We start from the raw sequence: 19,246 nt of genomic DNA, 5'->3' as shown, positions 1-19,246 counted from the left end.
TCATCTCTCCGCCCTGCCACGCCCTGCCCCGGTAAGAATGTGTCTCTCCACACCAGGACACAATCCTTGGTTTGAAGTCCCGCGGGCGGAGCCGTCCTCTGAACCTCGCCCCTCCCTCCCTCCGACGTCCGTCTATCTGTCAGCCGCGCCGGGCCCCGCCCACCGCAGCTGCGGGCGCCGCACAGACGGCCTCATTGTGGCCGCCGCCCGGCCCGCGTCTCTTAGCGCCCGGATCACACCTGCCACCTGCACAGGATGGCGGGCGAGAGAGTCCCTCGCTGTCATCGCTCGCCCGCCTGTCAGTGTGGAATGGCCGCCCCGGCGGGGGGGTTCCGGCCCTCAACGGCCGCCATTGTGGCGGTCGGCCCCGCCGCCCGTCACCTTTAATAAAAGCCGGAGCGCGGCGCTCAGGACAGGACGGGGACGGTACGGACGGGACGGTGGCGGCCTGACAGTGCGAGGACCGCGAGGGCGGCGTCCCTGTCACCGCCATGATTTATGAGCGCCTCTGCAGTGCAGGATATTGTTCCCTGACACTGACTGGTCTCTCAGCGGGCTGTCAGGGGACGTGGAGGGACGGGGGGAGGGTCCGCAGGTGAGTCGCGGTGATCAATCACCGGTGGCGCTGCCGCCGTTACTTAAATATTTCTGATTGATGAAAAGAGAGAGAGAGAGAGAGAGAGAGAGGATGGAGCGACCGTGACCACATGGTTCCCCTCAAGCCGAACCCCCCGCCCCAGCAGCGCCCCAGCAGCGCGGCTCAGCTTTCACTGTTCGCCACATCAGGATACAGGGCTGTTCAGGGATTCCGGTTTAAACAGAACTTCAGCTCCGTCTTGGTCAACAGCTCAACCGCAGGCCTGGCACGACCCCCACGCACAGCCCCCACGTCACAGCGGGGGAAGAAGGCAGAGGCGTCGACCCTAACGAACTCTCGCGCCGCGCCCCCCCCTCACCAATCACAGCTCCCGGAGAGGTCACATGACGTCCACCAGGAGAGCGATTTCCACCTTTAAACATGATACCTGGTTCCACAGCGCATTTACCAGACGCCCGTATCCAGAGCGACTTACAGTCAGTAGTTACAGGGACAGTCCCCCCCTGGAGACACTCAGGGACACGATGGTAGTAAGTGGGGTTTGAACCCGGGTCTTTGTGTGTCACTTGGTTGTACCTCCTCTTTTTCTCACATACTGCTGTGACGCTGGAATCCAGCGTTTCTGTAATCAGAATCATCCAGTACAGGAATTTGGTAGAAATCTTCGCACAAACGATTACGATAAGAAAGTTATTAATGAAAGAAAAAGGACAGGATTATATTTTACTCTCGGACCGGTGCCGACATTATAAAAGTGTTTGGCGTGTGGAATGCTGGGATTTTTGTGGATGTGCTACAGGTGAACCAGCCACGGCCATGATGACCCGAATCCGAGAGAATGAATCTGGGCGACTTTTCCCACCCGTTTCGCGGCAAAAACCCGCACCGTAGCACAAACATATAAAGCAGCGGCCATTGTGTGGCGTCCCTGTCCAGGCATCGGCGCGAACAGACATTGTCTTCGCTTTCCTCCAGCGCGCCACGCAGAATGATTATTGTGCGGCACACACAATATACGTGCGATATCACGGCGGCGAATAGAATGGGCTTGTTGTTGCGGCACAGGAAATGACTGGGCTTGACCTTGTGTGACCCTGCAGGGAAAGCTGTGACCCGCGGCTGGCCTCGGCCACCACGCCCCCGTTTGTCTCGGAGTGAGAGGTTTCTGGGCGTGGTCACCAGTTAAATGACATCATTTCACTTTAAACCGTGTTAGACATATTACGTACCTCGGTTTTAAACCGTAAACAAGAATAACGTTGACCTCTGACACCCAGTCAGTGTAAGGAGCTGTGTGTGGAGCATGAGTGCCCCCTTCAGGACAGTTCAACACACAAATAAAATAAATACAATTTCATTGACAACTGATTTTATTTCAAAATTGTTTTACTGCCACTTTAGTCTGAGGAGAACACATGAATCCCAACCTCACGCACAACCATTATTATATGAACGATGATGGGAAAAGAAAAAACACACAAACCTTGTAGAAAATGTACGAAAAACATATTCATATATGCAAAAAAAAAAAAAAAACTGCGGCCGAATTGGTCAGTGACAAACTCGTAAGAGCCCAGGGGTCACGGTTACTGCGAATGTCCTCAGACAAAAAAAAAAAAAAAAAAAAAAACGTAATGGTGCCGCGCTAGAACCCTCCCACCCCAAGTGGTGCTGCGGTGACCGACGTCACACAGGCCGAAACACAAAGGCACATGTGTGGTTGATGCACACGTGGGAGGGCGGGGCGGGGCGGGGCGGGGCCGTGAGGAGGGCATCGTTCTCGTGTCGGGAATTACAAGGCGTCCAGCAGGCCGTCGATGCGCGACACCAGCTCCAGCCTCCTGCCGGTCAGGCCCTTCTCGTTCTCGATGTACGCCTCCTTCTTCACCTTCCCTACCACCAAGCGCTCCGCCTCCTGGCAGGACGGCACGCCAGGTCCTTCACCTGGCCGTCCAGCTTCTGCAGCTCCGCCACCTGCAGCATCGTCAGTCTCAGATGAGTTCTCGGTAAAAAGTAGTTTTGAACTAAACCAAGTCCATGTCCACATGCAGCATCATCCATTCTACACACACATCAGAGCTCCGCACGCACCTTCTCAGCCAGGTCGGAGCCCTCAGCCTTCAGCCGGACCTGCAGGGAGTTGATGTCGTTGGTCAGGGCGCGGTGGCTGGTCTCCAGGGCCTTGCGGCCGCTGTTGAGGGCGCCGGAGTCGCGGGACTGCTTGTAGCGGTTCACCACCTCGTCCATGTGGCGGTACAGACCCAGCCGCTTGTTGACCAGGGTCAGCACCTGCTCCGTGATGGAGGCCACCTTCATCCGCACCTCCGCCGCCGGGTCCTGGCGGGGGACAGACAGACTTCCATAACGCGGGCGGAGATTGGGTAACGGCGGTCTGTAACAGAAGGGAGGGGCACCTTGGTGATGGAGAAGTCCATGCGTACGTAGATGATGACTGTGAAGAAGAGGATGTAGAAAGCTCCAACCACCAGCAGGGGCTCCTGCAGCATCAGGATTTTATTGAAGGTGTAATGGACCTGGCAGGGGGACATCGAACATTTGGTGAATAAATATGAAATTGAGGTAAATGAATGGACGGGGGACACGCTTACCACCATGTCCTGGATGTGCTGCTCCACCAGGTTCCTTTTGGTGGCCACAATCACTGGACGACCAAACGTGTCCAGATAGGTGTAGTGCAGCTGGTCAGGATCGCGGTCGATGTTGTACGGCGCGTCCATGTGAACGTTCCTGTCAAAACTCGGTTAGAAGCGGCGTCGCGGCGGTGAGGTATATTAGAAAAGGACAGGGCGTGTCCTCACCTCGCCCCCTCCGGCAGGACGATCTTCACCGTCAGGAGGTCGATAACCTGGTCATCGTAGACGTGGTCCAGCAGCCTCATCTTCAGGGCGTACTGGTCGCCTGCGGACCAACAGGACGGGTTATTTACCGCACGGGCGCGTATGAAGCAGCCGGCGGCGAGCGGGACGCGGCGCACCCAGAGCGTAGAGGTACTCGTAGCTGGGCAGGTTGTAGCCGATCAGGTAGTGGGTCTTCCAGCCCCCGAACAGGGGGAAGCGCGGCGCCCCTCACCTCCACGGAGTCCTCCAGGACCTGCAGGTGCGAGGTGGAGATGTTGCCGATCTCGTCGCGGTAGTACACGTCCTGGGCCGAGGCGGGCAGGATGGTCTGCAGGAGAAGAACCGGCGTTCAGAATTCAACCGTTACAAGAAGAGAAGGTGAGTGTTCGGAGACGAGTCCTGAGCTGGGACCTTGAAGGATTTGATGGAGGAGATGCCGCTGTCCGACTGCCTCTGGTAGTCGTAGCGTGAGAAGGGACCCTTCAGGTCGGCGCCGGTGTGCCGCAGGTCGATGGTCTCCTCCACGGCGATGTTGCCCCAGTGGGACACCTCGATGGTGCGCGTGATGCTGCTGATGGTCAGGAAGGGCGTGTTGTTCTCGTAGTGGATCTTCATCACGTCCTAAAGCAGAACGTGTCACAGGTTCACCAATGGACGAAATTAGAGCAGGAAAGGCTGCCGGACGGGAGGGGAGTAAAATGTCCACCTGGGTGAAGGGAGCCACGTCGCGGAATGGTCCGTACTCGATCATCTCGTCGTTCTTGCTGGGGTTGCCCAGCTTGGTGTAGGTCTCCACGTTCTTGGACGCCAGCCGGACGCGGCTGCTCTGGATGCGGGTGAGGTACGGAGAGTAGAGGTAATGGTTGCCCTGGAACACCACCAGCTGCCTCTCGGCTGCGTGATGTGGGGGGGAACGGCTTCAGCACGTGGGTCAGCACGGTCTCCACCTTCACCTGCAGCTTCCCGCCCGGCGCCAGGGCGGATGGCAGCTCCCACCTTGAAGAACTTCCCACTACAAACAGAGCACCAATTAGTCCACACTCATCCAAAGTAGCAACTCAGCTCTTTTTAAACTATCTGCTCTCACCTTTGACCTTTGACATTTGTCTCTGGTGAGCTCCAGCGTGCCATCTCTTCCTCCTCTTCACCTTTCAGCTGGACAGAGACCAGTACAGATGTAACGACTTTTACATCCTCGTCTAGAGCTGCTATAATTTATTACAAACATGAGGAACATCACGCCTGCACCCCGAAAATTACCTAAATACCAGTAAATAATAGTCTAATTTGAACCTTGTTCAGGGACAGAAGGGGACTTTCAGATTATGCTGGGAGACATCCCAGGGTGATAGTAGCCTAGTAGGTAACACACTCGCCTGTGAACCAGAAGACCCAGGTTCAAATCCCACTTACTGCCATCGTGTCCCTGAGCAAGACACTTAACCCTGAGTGTCTCCAGGGGGGGACTGTCCCTGTAACTACTGATTGTAGTCTGATAAAAGCTGCAAATGTAAGTGGGAGACGGTGCAGGTTGGGATGATGAGGGATAGGAATGCTTAGGTAATGTAATGTAGTGTAGGAAGCCTCTGGACGTTACGCGCCAGGAAGTGAGAAGGGGGCGTGGCTGCCTGCGCGGAGGCGGAAGTGGGTCCCGCGGGGAACGCTGACGTGTCGCCGGGTCGGTCCGAACCGAATAAACCAAATACAAAGCCGCAGCAGGAGGCGCTTTTTGATACTCACGGCCGCGCCGATGTAGGCCATGTGCGGCGCCATGCTCGGCCTCCAGGCCCACGGTTGAAGCTGTGCGCGCCGCGTCCCCCTCGTTGGCCAGCAGATCTCCGCCGTTGATCTTGGCCAGGTGGCGTGGTCAGTTCCACCGTGCGCTTCACCTCCTCGTTCACCAGGCCGCCGCCGGCCGGCCGCCGCGCAGGCGAGGAAGCCGCCGAGCAGCGCGACGTACGCGGGGACGACAGACGCAGCATTTCCGCCCTGATTCGTCTTCTTCTTTTATTCAAACTCACGCCGCTGCGAGAAGGCCGAACTATGGAGGCGAGGCGGGCAGACTGCGCATGCGCACCTAACCCGGAAGTCAGAATGATGACGCGCCATTCTTTCGTACGTCCGGTGACGCAACGTGGCGGGGGAGAATACATTATGACATTATTCATCTTTTTATTCTTGTCTAGAATAATAAAAGGGATGCATCTGCTGATTTTAAACTCATGATTGTGCCACACTTAATAACATTTTTCTGATTCACCACAAACACGAAAAGGGCACAGAAACAGCAAAACCTCGGGTCATTTTAACCATCCACAGGTAGGTAGGATCTACGTGTGAGCTGAATAAACGTCATTATACATTATTCACGCAATAAATACTCGATCGGAATTTTATGTTCTAGGCTTCACGCCATTCGAAGCCGACATGTTTACAACAACTACGCAGAGGGGCGTGGCCAACGTGGACATAGCAGCAGAGTTTCTAGATCGGTCTCCGCAGTCGCCAGGCCTGCTGCGGCGGCCGGGAAGCTGTAGCTCTGTGGCGGGAGCCGATTTCACATCCCGACCCTCAGCACGGACGCTGGCTGCTAGCACTCGGTTACGAGGACTTGTTTTTAGTAGAGTAGATGTAGAAGTAACGACGGAGGGTAAAGAAAGGGCCGGACAGGGCGGGTTAGTTCGTCTTTAGTGCTGGACCGCAGCGGCCGAGCCGGGTAACGTTACACCGGCACGACGTTTCATCATCAGAGGGTAAGAATTCCTCCAGTTCCACGCCTCCATGTCTCCCGTTTCACCACCACGTTTAAAACGGCGCCGTCGTACGTAGTTCGATTTCAGGGCGCTAATTCTCCTCCCGGCGCACGACTAGTTTCTGTTGACTCTGACTGTAACTAGTTGTCACGTCGCTGGCTAACCGAGCTGAGGTGGCGCTAGCTTCCCGGCTAAGCTAACAGCGATGTGTAATAGGCCGCTAGATTATTACACCGCCGGGGGACCATCCCGTTCCGCAAACAGACGAGTGGAGGACTCTTTATCTCAACCTACGTTCCTGTTATAACCGCACACAGCGACTTTTATTCCATGTACGAGGTCCAGGCCCGAGTGCGGAGCGGCTAGTTAGCATACAGGCTCGCCGCTGTCAGTGCGCGGTGGTTTTCTTCTATAAATGTGCGTATTAAGTCGTGCATCAGAAATGTATTTGCAGTGGCGGAGACCCGCGTCAGCGTGCAAAAAAGCCCGGCTCTGGTGTGGACGGGACTGTCGCGCCATGTGACCGGGATTTGGCGCCTGTCATGGGCTTCAGATTAGTCGCAAACTCCTTCATAAAAGCTACAGGACGGCATCAGATATTCCCTCCCGGGATTTGTAATGAATATTTCATTCCTTTTCCCCCACGAAATTCACGCTTTATGTAAGTAAACGTCTTTCTGGATGGAATCCGGTTCAGGGAAGCGTGCTGTCGGAGGAACATGTTGTGAGGATGTGGATGAAAGTGAAGTGATTCAAGGTGAAATGTGTCCTCTGTATGAAACCATCCCCCTTGGTGACTGTCACCTGGGCGGTTTGGGGTCAACCCACCGATCTTCACCTGCTGGGCCACCACTGCCCTGGTCTTTATTAAAAAGTCTAGTATGAAGTTCACGGCGGAGGAGGCCTGAGAGCATCGTGGTTAAAATGCTCTCATCATCCCCATCATCTTATCAGTCTTCTTGTACTCAGTGCTGATCAAGGCTAGTGAAGTTCTGATCAGGGATGGACAATGTTGAATGTCAAGCATCACTTTGGGTTTATCGTTGTTTACTTGTCTTTTTCTGATCGGGGACTTGCTGTTCCCCATATCAAATGTTCTCAGATGGATTTCCAGCATCGGCCTGTCCATCTGACGCCCCTCACACCCAACAGCCAATCACAGCCCAGCTGTCACCTGACTCCAGATTGACGTGACCGTGGGTTAATAATCTGTGAGGAAGTGTAGGGTTTATCTCCAGCCTGATGTGTGTGTGTGTGTCTTGTGACCCAGTGGTTTTCATATGGACCACATGACTGGTCTGAGAGAATATCAGCGCTGCACAAAGCGTTTATTCATCCAATAAGCAGCCAGGATGTTTCAGTGCGTTTCACAGCTGCTTTACATCCCAATTATGTTTATTTATAACCAAATGTATATAAGGTTAATTATGAATGATTGCTATTGATTAGTAGGGGTGTAAGAAAATATCGGTACAGCAAATTATCGCAATGTTTTACGTTGGTGATATTGCATCAATACAGGAAAACCAGATATATTAATATTTTTGTTGAGTCCACCGGGTGGTGCTGTTGAGCGTTTTCTTTAGTGAGGTCAGCGTGCAACTACAACCTCCACTCCTGTAGATGGCGCTGTACTGCTGGGCACTTTGCACAAATTAATAAATAAAAATCAGGTTCATCCAGTGATCTGCCAGTATATTTAAGATGTGCAATCAGAAGCCAATCAGAGAAGGGGAAGGGGGCGGGCCTTGGTCATGTTTCCCATACTGGTAACATCATGTACAGCACGTTTATAAAGCCAGAAAGGAATAAATGGTGCTGGGCTTGGATAGAGGGTTTCTGCTGAAGTGATTGTCCATTTTGAAAACACTGCAGCACACGGTGACACAACAAATGTCCTCTGTATTTAACCCAGGGAGGGGAGCAGTGTGTGGGGACAGAAACTTTGCTCAGTGGCACCTTGGCGGATCGGGATTCGAACCGGCAACCTTCCGATTACATGTTATAGTTGGGTCAGTGGTGTCCTGTCAGCAGGAGCCCCCTTTAATGGGAAGGTTGCAGGTTTGAGGTGCCACCGAGCAAAGCACCGTCCCCACACGCTGCTCCCCGGGCGCATGACATGGTGCCCACTGCTCACTCAGGGTGATGGTTAAATGCAGAGGACACGTTTCACCGTGACACCGTGTATCACAAGTGACAATCACTTCACTTTCATTCATACGAGCTTTTTATATATCTGTTTATGTGTTAAAAGTGTTGTGCAGCCCCACCCATGCCCATCTCCCGGGCGTGTCAGCCCTGCGTGTTTAGTGAGATCCTTGCCAATACACACTCCCCGATTGATTAGTTATTTTTCTTCGGCATGGAGTGGTCACTTGATTTGACTTGTTGTCTCTGCAGCTGTGACAGGATGACGTCCAGGAAGAAGGTCCTTCTCAAAGTCATCATCCTGGGAGACTCGGGGTGAGAGAACCGGAGATGGTGCCATCATGCACGTCCTAGTCTGAACTGTCTCCTGGGACTTTATCTCCTGCTCGTCTGATGAAACTGGTCTTTGTTCTCCGTTGCAGAGTCGGCAAGACGTCCCTGATGAATCAATACGTCAATAAGAAATTCAGTAATCAGTACAAAGCCACAATAGGAGCTGATTTCCTGACAAAAGAAGTGATGGTGGACGACCGGCTCGTCACAATGCAGGTCCACTTCTCACCTTTTCCTGCTGGATTATCCATTAAACACAGCAGAAATAAAACCGAATGTCCAACATGCCAAAAGAGTTGTCAGCAGTACAATGTTGTTCTCCATCTGTAGATCTTTATTTAGACCTTCACCGACCTTCAGTTCTTCCACAACATCTCCACATATCAACATTATTACCACCTTCACTGAAAACGTGTTCTGGGTGCTAATGTCCATGTTATCGTCAGCTCTGACGGCGTCTCTGCGGCGTTCCTGTCTTTCAGATCTGGGACACAGCAGGCCAGGAGCGATTCCAGTCGCTGGGCGTGGCCTTCTACCGCGGCGCCGACTGCTGCGTGTTGGTGTTCGATGTCACCGCTCAAAACACCTTCAAGACGCTGGACAGCTGGAGGGACGAGTTCCTGATCCAGGCCAGTCCCCGCGACCCAGAAAACTTCCCGTTCGTGGTGCTTGGCAACAAAATCGACCTGGAAAACCGGCAGGTGGGGATGAAAAGCGCGGAACCTCCGGTTCTGTGAGTAGCGGCGCGGGTAATAAACGCCTCGTGCCTTGCAGGTGACCACCAAACGCGCGCAGGTTTGGTGCCAGAGTAAGAACAACATCCCGTACTTCGAGACCAGCGCCAAGGAGGCCATCAACGTGGAGCAGGCCTTCCAGACCATCGCCCGCAACGCCCCTCAAACAGGTACGGAGCCGGGGCGCCGCAGCCGGACGCCGGGGCGCCGCCCCCCTGCCTTCACCCGCCTCCTTTCTCCCGGCAGGAGACCGAGGTGGAGCTGTACAACGAGTTCCCGGAGCCCATCAAACTGGACAGGATGGAGCGGCAAAAGGCGTCACAAGAGTCGTGCAACTGCTGAGGGTCCAGGACGCCCGCCCCGCCCCGCCCGGCCCCGCCCCCCGCGTCCTCACATCCACAAGAAGAACACAGAAGTAACGTCGTCGTCTGTCACACGCGGAACACTTTAACGGGATTCAGTGCTAATGAAGATGTAGAAGATCAGGATTGAAAGGTTAATGATGTGATGTGTGTGTCTCCTGCTTCGGTTTTTTTTTTTTTTTTTTTTTTTTTTGCCACATCAGAACCATTAACAATTCGCCGCAGACCTGCAGCTCGCATGAAGCAGGTGGGCGTGGCAGCGTGGGCAGGTTCCTGTGACCGAACGCGTCACTTCTAACACTTAAGGTCCAAATGACCCACAAGTCCAAGATGACATCACTCATCCGCAGACTCAGATAGCCAATGGGGAGTGGAGGGAGGGGACTAGAACTCGTCTTTTAATCGTCTGCCTCCATGTTGCCGGACTCGTATCACGTCCACCTGCTTCACCGCTCGCTCAGATTGGCGGAAAACACCAACGTCGTCGCCATCCGGATCTTTTACTGTCGGTTTATTATTACTAATTATTATTATTATTATTATTATTATTACTGGAAACAATCACTTGACGATAAGAAAATAGGGAAACTAAACCTTCCGCATGGTGTGTTTGGAAAAGAAATAAAATGTTGTTGAATAAGTGAAAGTTGTGGTTCTTCTCCTAAAGTGAAGTGATGCACAGCACACGGTGCACACGGTGAAACGTGTCCTCTGTATTTAACCATCACCCTTGGTGACAGTGGGCACCATGACAGGCGTGTGTGGGGACGGGACCTTCATCAAGGGGACCTCAGTGGCACCGTGGCAGGTCGGGATTTGAACCGGCGACCTTCTGATTACGGGTCCACTTCCTCAACCGCTAGATCACCGCTGCCTAGTGGCTGTTCCACTGTTCTTCAGCATGTTATGAAATATTTGAGAAATGTGCAAATCCACACATGAAAATTAAGCATTTTTAATTTCACTTTAACGTGTCACAAATATAAAAGCCGAGCAGCTGGTCTGAGGTTCACGGCGACTTGCCGCCTTGGAGCCACCGCTGGATGAGCCCGGCTGGTGTGGCCCGTTTCGGGGGCGTGGCCTGTTCAGCCTGCTGGAGATCCTCCGGTTCCTTCCTCTTCAGCCACTTCATCATCATCCTGCTGCTCGCCGAGGTGTCCGGCGTCTGGACGGGGGGGGAGCGTGAGTTTCCGTTAAAACCACGACAACGCATCACGTAGCCTAGCGGGTAACACACTCGCCTATGAACCAGAAGACTAGAGTCACAGGTTCAAATCCCACTTACCACCATTGTGTCCCTGAGCAAGACACTTAACCCTAAAATTGCTCCAGGGGGGGACTGTCCCTGTCACTACTGATTGTAAGTCGCTCTGGATAAGGGCGTCTGGTAAATGCTGGAAATGTACCGGCGTTTTTGGACGGAGGTGAATTCATTTCGAGGTGAGCAGGTGTGCGCCGCACCTTTTTGTGTCCAGTATCGGCGGGCTGAATGCACTCTGCCGAGTCGTTGCGGGAATTGTTCACAAATGGGGAAACGGGGTGAAAGGTCAAGCAGTTCTTGGGCGTCAGCAGGTGAAGTGCTTCCAGGGAGGGCACCTCGCCGAAGTCCAGCCAGCGCCGGACCTCCTCTTCTCCGTCCAGCACCGCCGGCATCCTGCCGCACAATTCACATTCTAGTAAACGATGGTTAAAACGTGTACGAGCTGGGCGGGTCGTACCGGTCGTGGATGCTCTGCAGGTCACTGGAGGCCTGGACCGTGATGACGGTGTAGGTGTAGAGCACCTCGCCGCCTGAGGGAGGAGTCCAGCGGTCAAACAGGCCGGCGATGGTCAGCAGCCGCCACCCGGTCCATCCACCGCCGTCCTGAATGGGGAATATCGGTCAGCAGCAGGCATTTTCACGGTCAGGCGGGGTTCACCGCACCTCACCTTCTGGTCTTCGCTGGTGGAGACGGAGCTCTGCTCCTGGGGAAAGTAGATGAAGAAGGGCTGCTTGTCCTTCTCCTGCCTCCTCCACTCGTAGAAGCCATCGGCTAGAACCACGCAGCGCTGTCCCCTGAGCAGCGGATCCTGACACACAAACACACACCTGGTGGTGAAGCGCTCAGGCTCCAGGCCTGGAGGAGCTGGAGGAGCAGCTGGAGCAGGTACCTTGTAGGACTTCTTCTCCAGCAGGCCCTCGCCGCGGCAGTTGCTGGTGCTGAACTGCATTTTGCTGGGGTCGCTCTCTCGGAACCACGACGGGACCAGACCCCAGCGCATCGCGGCCAGGACGCACTCGTCCGTGGGAGCGTCCTGCAGGGAGACCCCGTTAAAGCCGCGTCTCCATCAGAGCCGCCTCCATCAGTACCTGCGCTCCCGGCGTCACCTTCTGGAAGTGGCTGCGGGACAGCAGCACGGGGCTGAAGGACTGGGGGCTCTTGTTGTAGGAAGGCCGGGTACTTGTCCGCGTCCCCGTCCCTCCACTGCGGCCGCCGGCGGGACCCTTCGCGGTCCCCGGTACCTGGCGGCCCGGCTCACCTCCCCCGGCGCCAACGTGCAAGCGGTCCGGCCGCACATCTTCCGGACTGCGGTCACGTCGTCTCGCCAATATTATTATTTCGCGATTTGACGTTACGTTATTTAAGTACCGTTAACCAGCTAGTTTAAATTAGCTAAAGCAGCGCTTCAGTGAGATGAGCTGGTTGTCGTTTCGCAGCGAAATAGGTTAAATAAAACCATTTATCGGCGTAAGACGGCACTTCCGGTGGTAACGCGGAAGTAAAAGTCCCGCTACGGAAACGACAGCAGCGTTCGTTCATTCGGTTCAAAACTGCAGCTTGACTCGTTCATTCAGTCGCAGAAATGAGAGCCTCGTTCGTTCATTCGGTTCAAAACTGCAGCTTGATTCGTTCATTCATTCGCAGAAATGAGAGCCTCGTTCCTTCATTCGGTTCAAAACTGCAGCTTGATTCGTTCATTCAGTCGCAGAAATGAGAGCCTCGTTCGTTCATTCGGTTCAAAACTGCAGCTTGATTCGTTCATTCAGTCGCAGAAATGAGAGCCTCGTTCCTTCATTCGGTTCAAAACTGCAGCTTGATTCGTTCATTCAGTCGCAGAAATGAGAGCCTCGTTCGTTCATTCGGTTCAAAACTGCAGCTTGATTCGTTCATTCATTCGCAGAATGAGAGCCTCGTTCCTTCATTCGGTTACAGATCCTACAACGTTTTAATATTTCAACTGACCATGAGTTGGGATGCTGAAACACGCATGAGCTTTATGGTACTACAATACAGAACCCTTGGCATTAATAAATCAGACACTTAAATACAACATGAAGAGAAACTGTACATCACAATGCTGTTTACTTATGATCGTATTAAAATGATCCAATAGTATTAAAACTAAAAAGATGTAACCATGCATGTTTATTCAATGCTGAATTATTTTTTGGTGTTTTTATGCATGAATGCTGGTATTTAGTTGCATCTGGGCGTTCTTACAAAAAGGCAAATCATGGTAAATGATTGGCACCCAAGGGTGGCAGCATCTGGCATCAGTCACAGTAGTGTCATTTCACTGGCAGGTGGTTTATTCAGTGTAAGACAAGCAGCAGGTCATCCATCCAGCAGCTTCAGAATGCTCTCACGCTCCTTCAGGGCCTTCCAGGCCTGGTCCTTCTCCTTCTTTGTGGGCGTGCGTTTCTTCTGCCTGGCAGCCATGATGCGCCGGAAGACCTCCATCACTTCGAGATCTGCCACCCCGAACTCTCCGTCGAAGCTCCTGTTTGCGCATCTCCTCTCGAGCCCCACCTGCGTAATGGACAAAATAAATTCACATTCCAGAATCAGATGTTCTGATGAAATTCACATCATGATATCTCACCGGAGAAGCTCTTGTTTGCGGGCGCGGTTATGGCCGCTCAGGGCCTTCAGTTCCGCTTTGCCTCTTCTGCAACTCTGCAAGCACCTCGTCTTCAGACTCACCAGCGCCCCCCTGGCGCTCTTCAGAGTCCAGGAGACCCTGTGACACCAGTTCCTCTTAATCCTCGCTTCCAGGGACCGAGTGTGTGGAACACTGCAGGAACGCACAACATGCGGTAAAATTTACCAGAACAAGGCACACGGTGGATGTCTGGGGCTGATGTGGAGGACTTCACCTGAAAGCCTTGCCCTGACTGCGCGGGCGACGTTGCCGGCCCCATCATCCTCCCTGGTGAATGTCCGGAATGGGGGGAATCTTCCATGGGCGATATGATGTTCTCCTGCAAACAACACGGCCGTTACTCCAGGGGCCTGGTTACAGCTGAAGATACAGGTCCGTCCTGGCCCAACATCTGACCTCAACCAGTGCTTGTAACAGGCGTTGGGTCAGAGGGCCAAAGGGACAGCCATCTTCTGGAGGTTCGTGCTGGGCCTCCGACTTTTTGAGCAGGGCATCCACATCTGCAAAAATAGAATAATTTTCCTGGCCCTCATGACCTTTAACCCATGTAAAAGTGTCAGAATAACCCGTGGAAGTCACCCTTGGCGTCCAGCTCTGAAAGGGGTCCCATCATGCTCTTCTTCTTGTCGTTGGCCCTGGCTCCTTCCCTCTGTTCCTCCAGCAGGTCCTCCTGCGCCCAGCGCTGAGAATAATGCTTCCCCAAGGCAGGGATCTGGCAACACAGGAACCAGTCGGTTAAACCAGCCCGCCGCTCGTCTGTGAACGGCGCGACTTTATAAAATAAAGCAGCACCTTATGATATTCAGCCTCATCATCTGGGGGCTTGAGGAGTTCCTCGAGAACCTGAATCTCTTCGTTTGTGATGTCAGCACAGTATGGCTCTACTGAGGCCCAAAATCTGAAACACACAATTTACATTTACAGCATTTACGAGACGCCCTTATCCAGAGCGACTTACAGTCAGTAGTGACAGGGACAGTCCCCCCCCCGGAGACACTCAGGGTTAAGTGTCCTGCTCAGGGACACGATGGTAGTAAGTGGGGTTTGAACCCGGGTCGTCTGGTTCATAGGCGAGTTAGAAGTTACCACCCTATTAGAAGTTAGCAGTAATCCATCTGTGCGTAATGATCCTGCTTTTTACCTGTTGGGAGCGTCGTTTTTGGGGTTGCGTGGGAGCTGCTTTTTACCTGTTGGGAGCGTCGTTTTTGGGGTTGCGTGGGAGCTGCTTTTTACCTGTTGGGAGCGTCGTTTTTGGGGTTGCGTGGGAGCTGCTTTTTACCTGTTGGGAGCGTCGTTTTTGGGGTTGCGTGGGAGCTCCTGTGGGTCCTCGCCGTACTCTGGGACTTTGGGCTGCAGGTTTTTGGATTTGGGCCGGCCAGGTCCAGGTCCGGCCCGTGGCTGCCCTCCCATCCAGCTTCTGCTTCTTGGGCCTTGAATGTCGCGACGTGACGGACAGGTCCGAGTCCTTCGGCTTGGGGAACCTCTTGTCCCCCTTCTTGTCCTGCCAGTCCGTGAGAATCTGGGGAGACGAGAAGACAGCCGAGCGGCGTCAGTCAGGCGGCCACACCGACGGCCAGTGGAACAACGAAAGCCCCTCCTCACCCTGCCTCTGCTCCTCCAGAGCTCGGAGACGCCGGTTCGCGGAGGACAGCAGCGTCTCCAGCTCCAGCTGCAGTGGTGTCCAGCTCCTCGATCCCCGATCCCATCGTCCTCCGACAGGCCGAGGACGCCGTGTAAGCGCGGCACCACACCTTCACATGCTCCACGGGCTGAAGTCTTAGTAATTGAGTGGCGGGGCAGTCCTGCAACTCAGTCATGTGTCCCTCGGCCTGCTGAACCGGGCTGGACAGCAGAGTTTCTGTCACAATATGAGGAATGTGAGCGAATTCCTGAGAGCACGTACACGCCAGTCCCGGTTTAATTTGGCACCGCGGTATTTACCTCAGAGAAGGGGCCATCCATTACCGCCGATACCATCTGAGGATGGGCGGGGGGGCGGACATGAACCACCAGCCCCGGCGTCACATGTCCACACATAGGGATGTGAAACGCTGACGGAATCCAGCACGTACAGTCCAAATATGAACTCGGGGGGTCGTTTCAAACATACAGTTAAAAGCATAATATTCATTTGTTCGGGCAGGCGCACCCCTGTGTATTTTAAGTAATGGTCCCGTCTACGCACTGACGGCAAGTGAACGTTGTACAAGCTCGGCAATGTTTATTAGAATTATTCGTAGCTGCACAAAAATAAAAATGTTTATGGCCTGCCCTTTATACAGAATATTTTGTCAGACTTTAGTATTTTGATAGGTTGTAATATTGTAAAGTTGGTTACACGGTATTTTGCCGTGTTGTCGCCCTCATCGTCCCTCCACTGTATATTAATATAAATAGACATGATATATATTATTTTATATATATGTACGTGTTCATAGAGTCATGATTTAGGATGAAAGGTAGGAAAATGAGTGGATAAGATGGCGGGGTGGCAGGACTACGTCCATCTTCACCATCAAGCGATTGGCTGCCTGCGGGTAGTGGGCGTGGCCCGGAGCTGCGGGCGTGGCATGAACACTTCCGTCTTCTACGTTGAATACTGAAAATGGTGAGGGTCTCACATTATTCCCATATTCTGCTTGTTCTTTTTGAATTCGTAACGTGATGAAAATGCAGCCTTCGTGTCGATAACGCGCAGCGAGTCGTTTTCTGTTTCTCCGAAAAGTGACATTAGATGGTGAGAGGCGCGCCTAACCCGAGGTGATGTGATGTCGTGTCTCTCCAGACAGCCAACTCTGCGGCCCTACCTGAACGCGGTGCGGGCGACCCTGCAGGCGGCCCTGTGTCTTGAGAACTTCTCCTCCCAAGTGGGTCGAGCGCCACAACAAGCCGGAGGTGGAGGTCAGGTGAGCAGTGTCTCCTGGGGAACTGTCCTGTCCTGTCCTGTCCCTGTCACTACTCTGCTTGCAGCTCATCTTTCGATATCTCTGCTTGCAGGAGCAGTAAAGAGCTGCTGCTGCAGCCGGTGGTGATCAGTCGTAATGAGAAGGAGAAGGTCCTGATCGAGGGGCTCCATCAATTCAGTGCGAGTCAGCATCGCCGTCAAGCAGGTACGAGCTGTCCAGCCTTCTCTAGTCTGGATGTGACTGGTACTAGTAGTGACCAGGTTGGTGGTAGTAGCCTAGCGGGTTACACACTTGCCTGTGAACCAGAAGACCCAGGTTCAAATCCCACTTACTACCATCGTGTCCCTCAACAAGACACTTAACCCTGAGTGTCTCCAGGGGGGACTGTCCCTGTAACTACAGATTGTAAGTCGCTCTGAATAAGGTCGTCTGGTAAATGCTCACATAACATATTGTCCTCACAGGCAGATGAGATCGAGAAGATCCTGTGCCATAAGTTCATGCGCTTCATGATGATGAGAGCTGAAAACTTCTTCATCTTGAGGAGGAAGCCGGTTGATGTGAGTAAAATAATTGCTTAAAATAACTGCAAACCAGGAAGATAAAATACACAAGCACCTCCTTTTATTCTCACCAGGGTTACGACATCAGCTTCCTCATCACCAACTTCCACACAGAGCAGATGTACAAGCACAAGCTGGTGGACTTTGTCATTCACTTCATGGAGGAGATCGACAAAGAGATCAGTGAGATGAAGTTGTCGGTGAATGCCCGAGCTCGTATCGTCGCGGAGGAGTTCCTGAAAAATGTACTGCACACATCATGTTTTATTCATGTTCATGTTTTAAACTAAGATGCCCATAATTATGTGTTCTTGTCTTTCAGTTCTGAGGACGTGTGTTCTTACACCAACCAGCCAACATGGTCAGCGGGTTTAAGACTGATCAGGAAGAGCAAGAAAGCCGAACCACGAGACCAACTTGCTCCCTTCGCCTGCAGGAGGTTCCTGTGTCTCTAAACGTTCATTTCTGTACATAATAAACGAGCAAATAATATCACACTCGCCCAGAACCGCGCTGAGGAACAAGGCAGGTCCTTCAAGTCACCTTACGTTCCTACGGCCACACGGACCAACTGAATTATTAACTTTTTAACAGTAATTAGATTCTAGCAGCCATCATCACGATCGAAAAAAAGTTTATATTTTGACTTGTTTAAGATATTCAATATAACAATAATTAAAAAACCCACATCAGTGTAATTGTTCCTTTTTCTATACACTCACGTCTACTGTTGTCATTTTCAGTTGTATTTCTTTTCATAAAGAATAATAGAGCGAGGAATCAGATTTTATGAAGACACACGACACTGCTGCCATTCATTTTATTCATATCTTTACAAACTCAGCAGATAACCAGTTACTTACAAGATGAAACTAACATTTGAATATTTCAACCAGGTCTGATTCCATTAAACATGAATGATTTTTATCAAAATACTTTACTTTACTTGGAAGGCACTTTGATCCAAGAGCTAGACACCAGCAATTCTCATTCGTCCCTCCAAAAAGGAACAACCCATTTTAGAAAATGGTATTTTTAATATCGGAATAAAATATTTCCACAAATAGTCACATACATGTTCCTGATTATTCCTTGTTCCTCAAAAAGATTGTGAGTTACACAAACTAAGAGCCCTGATAAGGCCTAACTTGTCAAGAATAGAACATGCTGGGAATTGTTAAGTGCTAGAATTATTTTTTTTTGTGTGTGTGTGTGTTGGATTCGTCTGAAATACTTTTTGAACAAGTGGGTTTTCAACTGCTTTTTAAAGGTGGTAGTAGTCCCGACTAGTGGAATGGAGCAGGACAAGTTGTTCCACCAGCCAGGGACAACAAAGGAGAACAGAGTGGATTGGTGTCGGGGAGACCCCGTGAAAAGGGAATTTTTCGTTTGCAAGTCTGAGAGGACGTGCGGGAGTGTAGCTGGCTAAATAACTAAATAAATAACCACTTTCTTCAAAGTACTTTTATTGAAACAACGTTACAACTTTTAACTGTTAGAGCTTGCGCACGGTGACACGTGTCCTCTGTATTTAAGAGGGCAGTGGTGGCCTAGCAGTTAAGGAAGAGCCCCCGTAATCAGAAGGTTGCCGGTTCAAATCCAAGGTGCGACTGAGGTGCCACTGAGCAAAGCACCGTCCCCACACACTGCTCCCCGGGCGCCTGTCATGGCTGCCCACTGCTCACTCAGGGTGATGGGTTAAATGCAGAGGACAAATTCCACTGTGTGCACCGTGTGCTGTGCTGCTGTGTATCACATGTGACAATCACTTCACTTTCACTTTAACGTCACCCTTGGTGAGCAGTGGGCAGCCATGACAGGCAAAATAAATAAATGTGTCCCTCCAAAAAGGGACAACCCATTTAGACATTTTTAATATTGGAATAAAATATTTCCACAAATACATGTTCCTGATAATTCCTCAAAAAAAGACCAGACTGTAGATGAGTAGAAATGATGCTGAACCATCGTGTTCCACTGAGGACCCAGGGCAGCATCATCCACAACTTCTCTTCTTCTCTCACAAACACGTCACCACAGATACCACCCAGACCAGACCAGGCGTCC

At 52.2% G+C, this 19,246-nt stretch overlaps 3 protein-coding genes and 2 pseudogenes across 4 annotated transcripts; 2 read left to right on the top strand and 3 right to left on the bottom strand.

The window, feature by feature from the left end:
* Nucleotides 1–2,173: 2,173 nt before the first annotated feature.
* On the bottom strand, nucleotides 2,174–5,229 carry LOC114801044 (dolichyl-diphosphooligosaccharide--protein glycosyltransferase subunit 1-like). Its single transcript, XM_028998988.1, is given in 13 exon segments — nucleotides 2,174–2,527; nucleotides 2,530–2,572; nucleotides 2,690–2,935; nucleotides 3,013–3,132; nucleotides 3,208–3,346; nucleotides 3,418–3,517; nucleotides 3,594–3,682; nucleotides 3,684–3,784; nucleotides 3,868–4,077; nucleotides 4,163–4,358; nucleotides 4,360–4,452; nucleotides 4,544–4,611; nucleotides 5,197–5,229. Coding segments are annotated over 13 exon segments (1,575 nt in total). The 3' UTR covers nucleotides 2,174–2,390.
* Nucleotides 5,230–8,367: 3,138 nt separating this feature from the next.
* rab7a (RAB7a, member RAS oncogene family) lies at nucleotides 8,368–10,427 on the top strand. 2 transcript variants are annotated; one of them, XR_003751466.1, is made up of 6 exons: nucleotides 8,390–8,672; nucleotides 8,780–8,906; nucleotides 9,173–9,391; nucleotides 9,465–9,594; nucleotides 9,671–9,947; nucleotides 9,984–10,427. XR_003751466.1 is itself a non-coding variant. In XM_028999202.1 (5 exons), exons 1-5 carry the CDS (start codon nucleotides 8,572–8,574, stop codon nucleotides 9,764–9,766), a joined length of 672 nt encoding a protein of 223 aa, XP_028855035.1. In that variant the 5' UTR covers nucleotides 8,368–8,571; the 3' UTR covers nucleotides 9,767–9,894. The 2 variants fall into 2 exon arrangements, 1 of the variants encoding a protein (XP_028855035.1); XM_028999202.1 differs by lacking the exon at nucleotides 9,984–10,427 and having other exon boundaries at nucleotides 8,368–8,672; nucleotides 9,465–9,583; nucleotides 9,661–9,894.
* Nucleotides 10,428–10,725: 298 nt separating this feature from the next.
* Nucleotides 10,726–12,345, bottom strand: LOC114801187 (embryonic stem cell-specific 5-hydroxymethylcytosine-binding protein-like). Its single transcript, XM_028999201.1, is given in 7 exon segments — nucleotides 10,726–10,951; nucleotides 11,248–11,440; nucleotides 11,505–11,650; nucleotides 11,716–12,081; nucleotides 12,155–12,223; nucleotides 12,225–12,281; nucleotides 12,283–12,345. Coding segments are annotated over 7 exon segments (1,050 nt in total). The 3' UTR covers nucleotides 10,726–10,795.
* A 1,014-nt stretch (nucleotides 12,346–13,359) lies between these two features.
* LOC114801173 (transcriptional adapter 3-like) lies at nucleotides 13,360–15,527 on the bottom strand (annotated as a pseudogene).
* A 951-nt stretch (nucleotides 15,528–16,478) lies between these two features.
* Nucleotides 16,479–17,896, top strand: LOC114801043 (actin-related protein 2/3 complex subunit 4-like; annotated as a pseudogene).
* Nucleotides 17,897–19,246: the final 1,350 nt, after the last annotated feature.

The sequence above is a fragment of the Denticeps clupeoides genome, chromosome 12 (genome assembly GCF_900700375.1).
Source record: "Denticeps clupeoides chromosome 12, fDenClu1.1, whole genome shotgun sequence".
Lineage (NCBI taxonomy): Eukaryota > Metazoa > Chordata > Actinopteri > Clupeiformes > Denticipitidae > Denticeps > Denticeps clupeoides.
The sequence above is the reverse complement of the archived record's forward strand: the minus strand, read 5'-3'. Positions and strand labels throughout refer to the sequence as shown.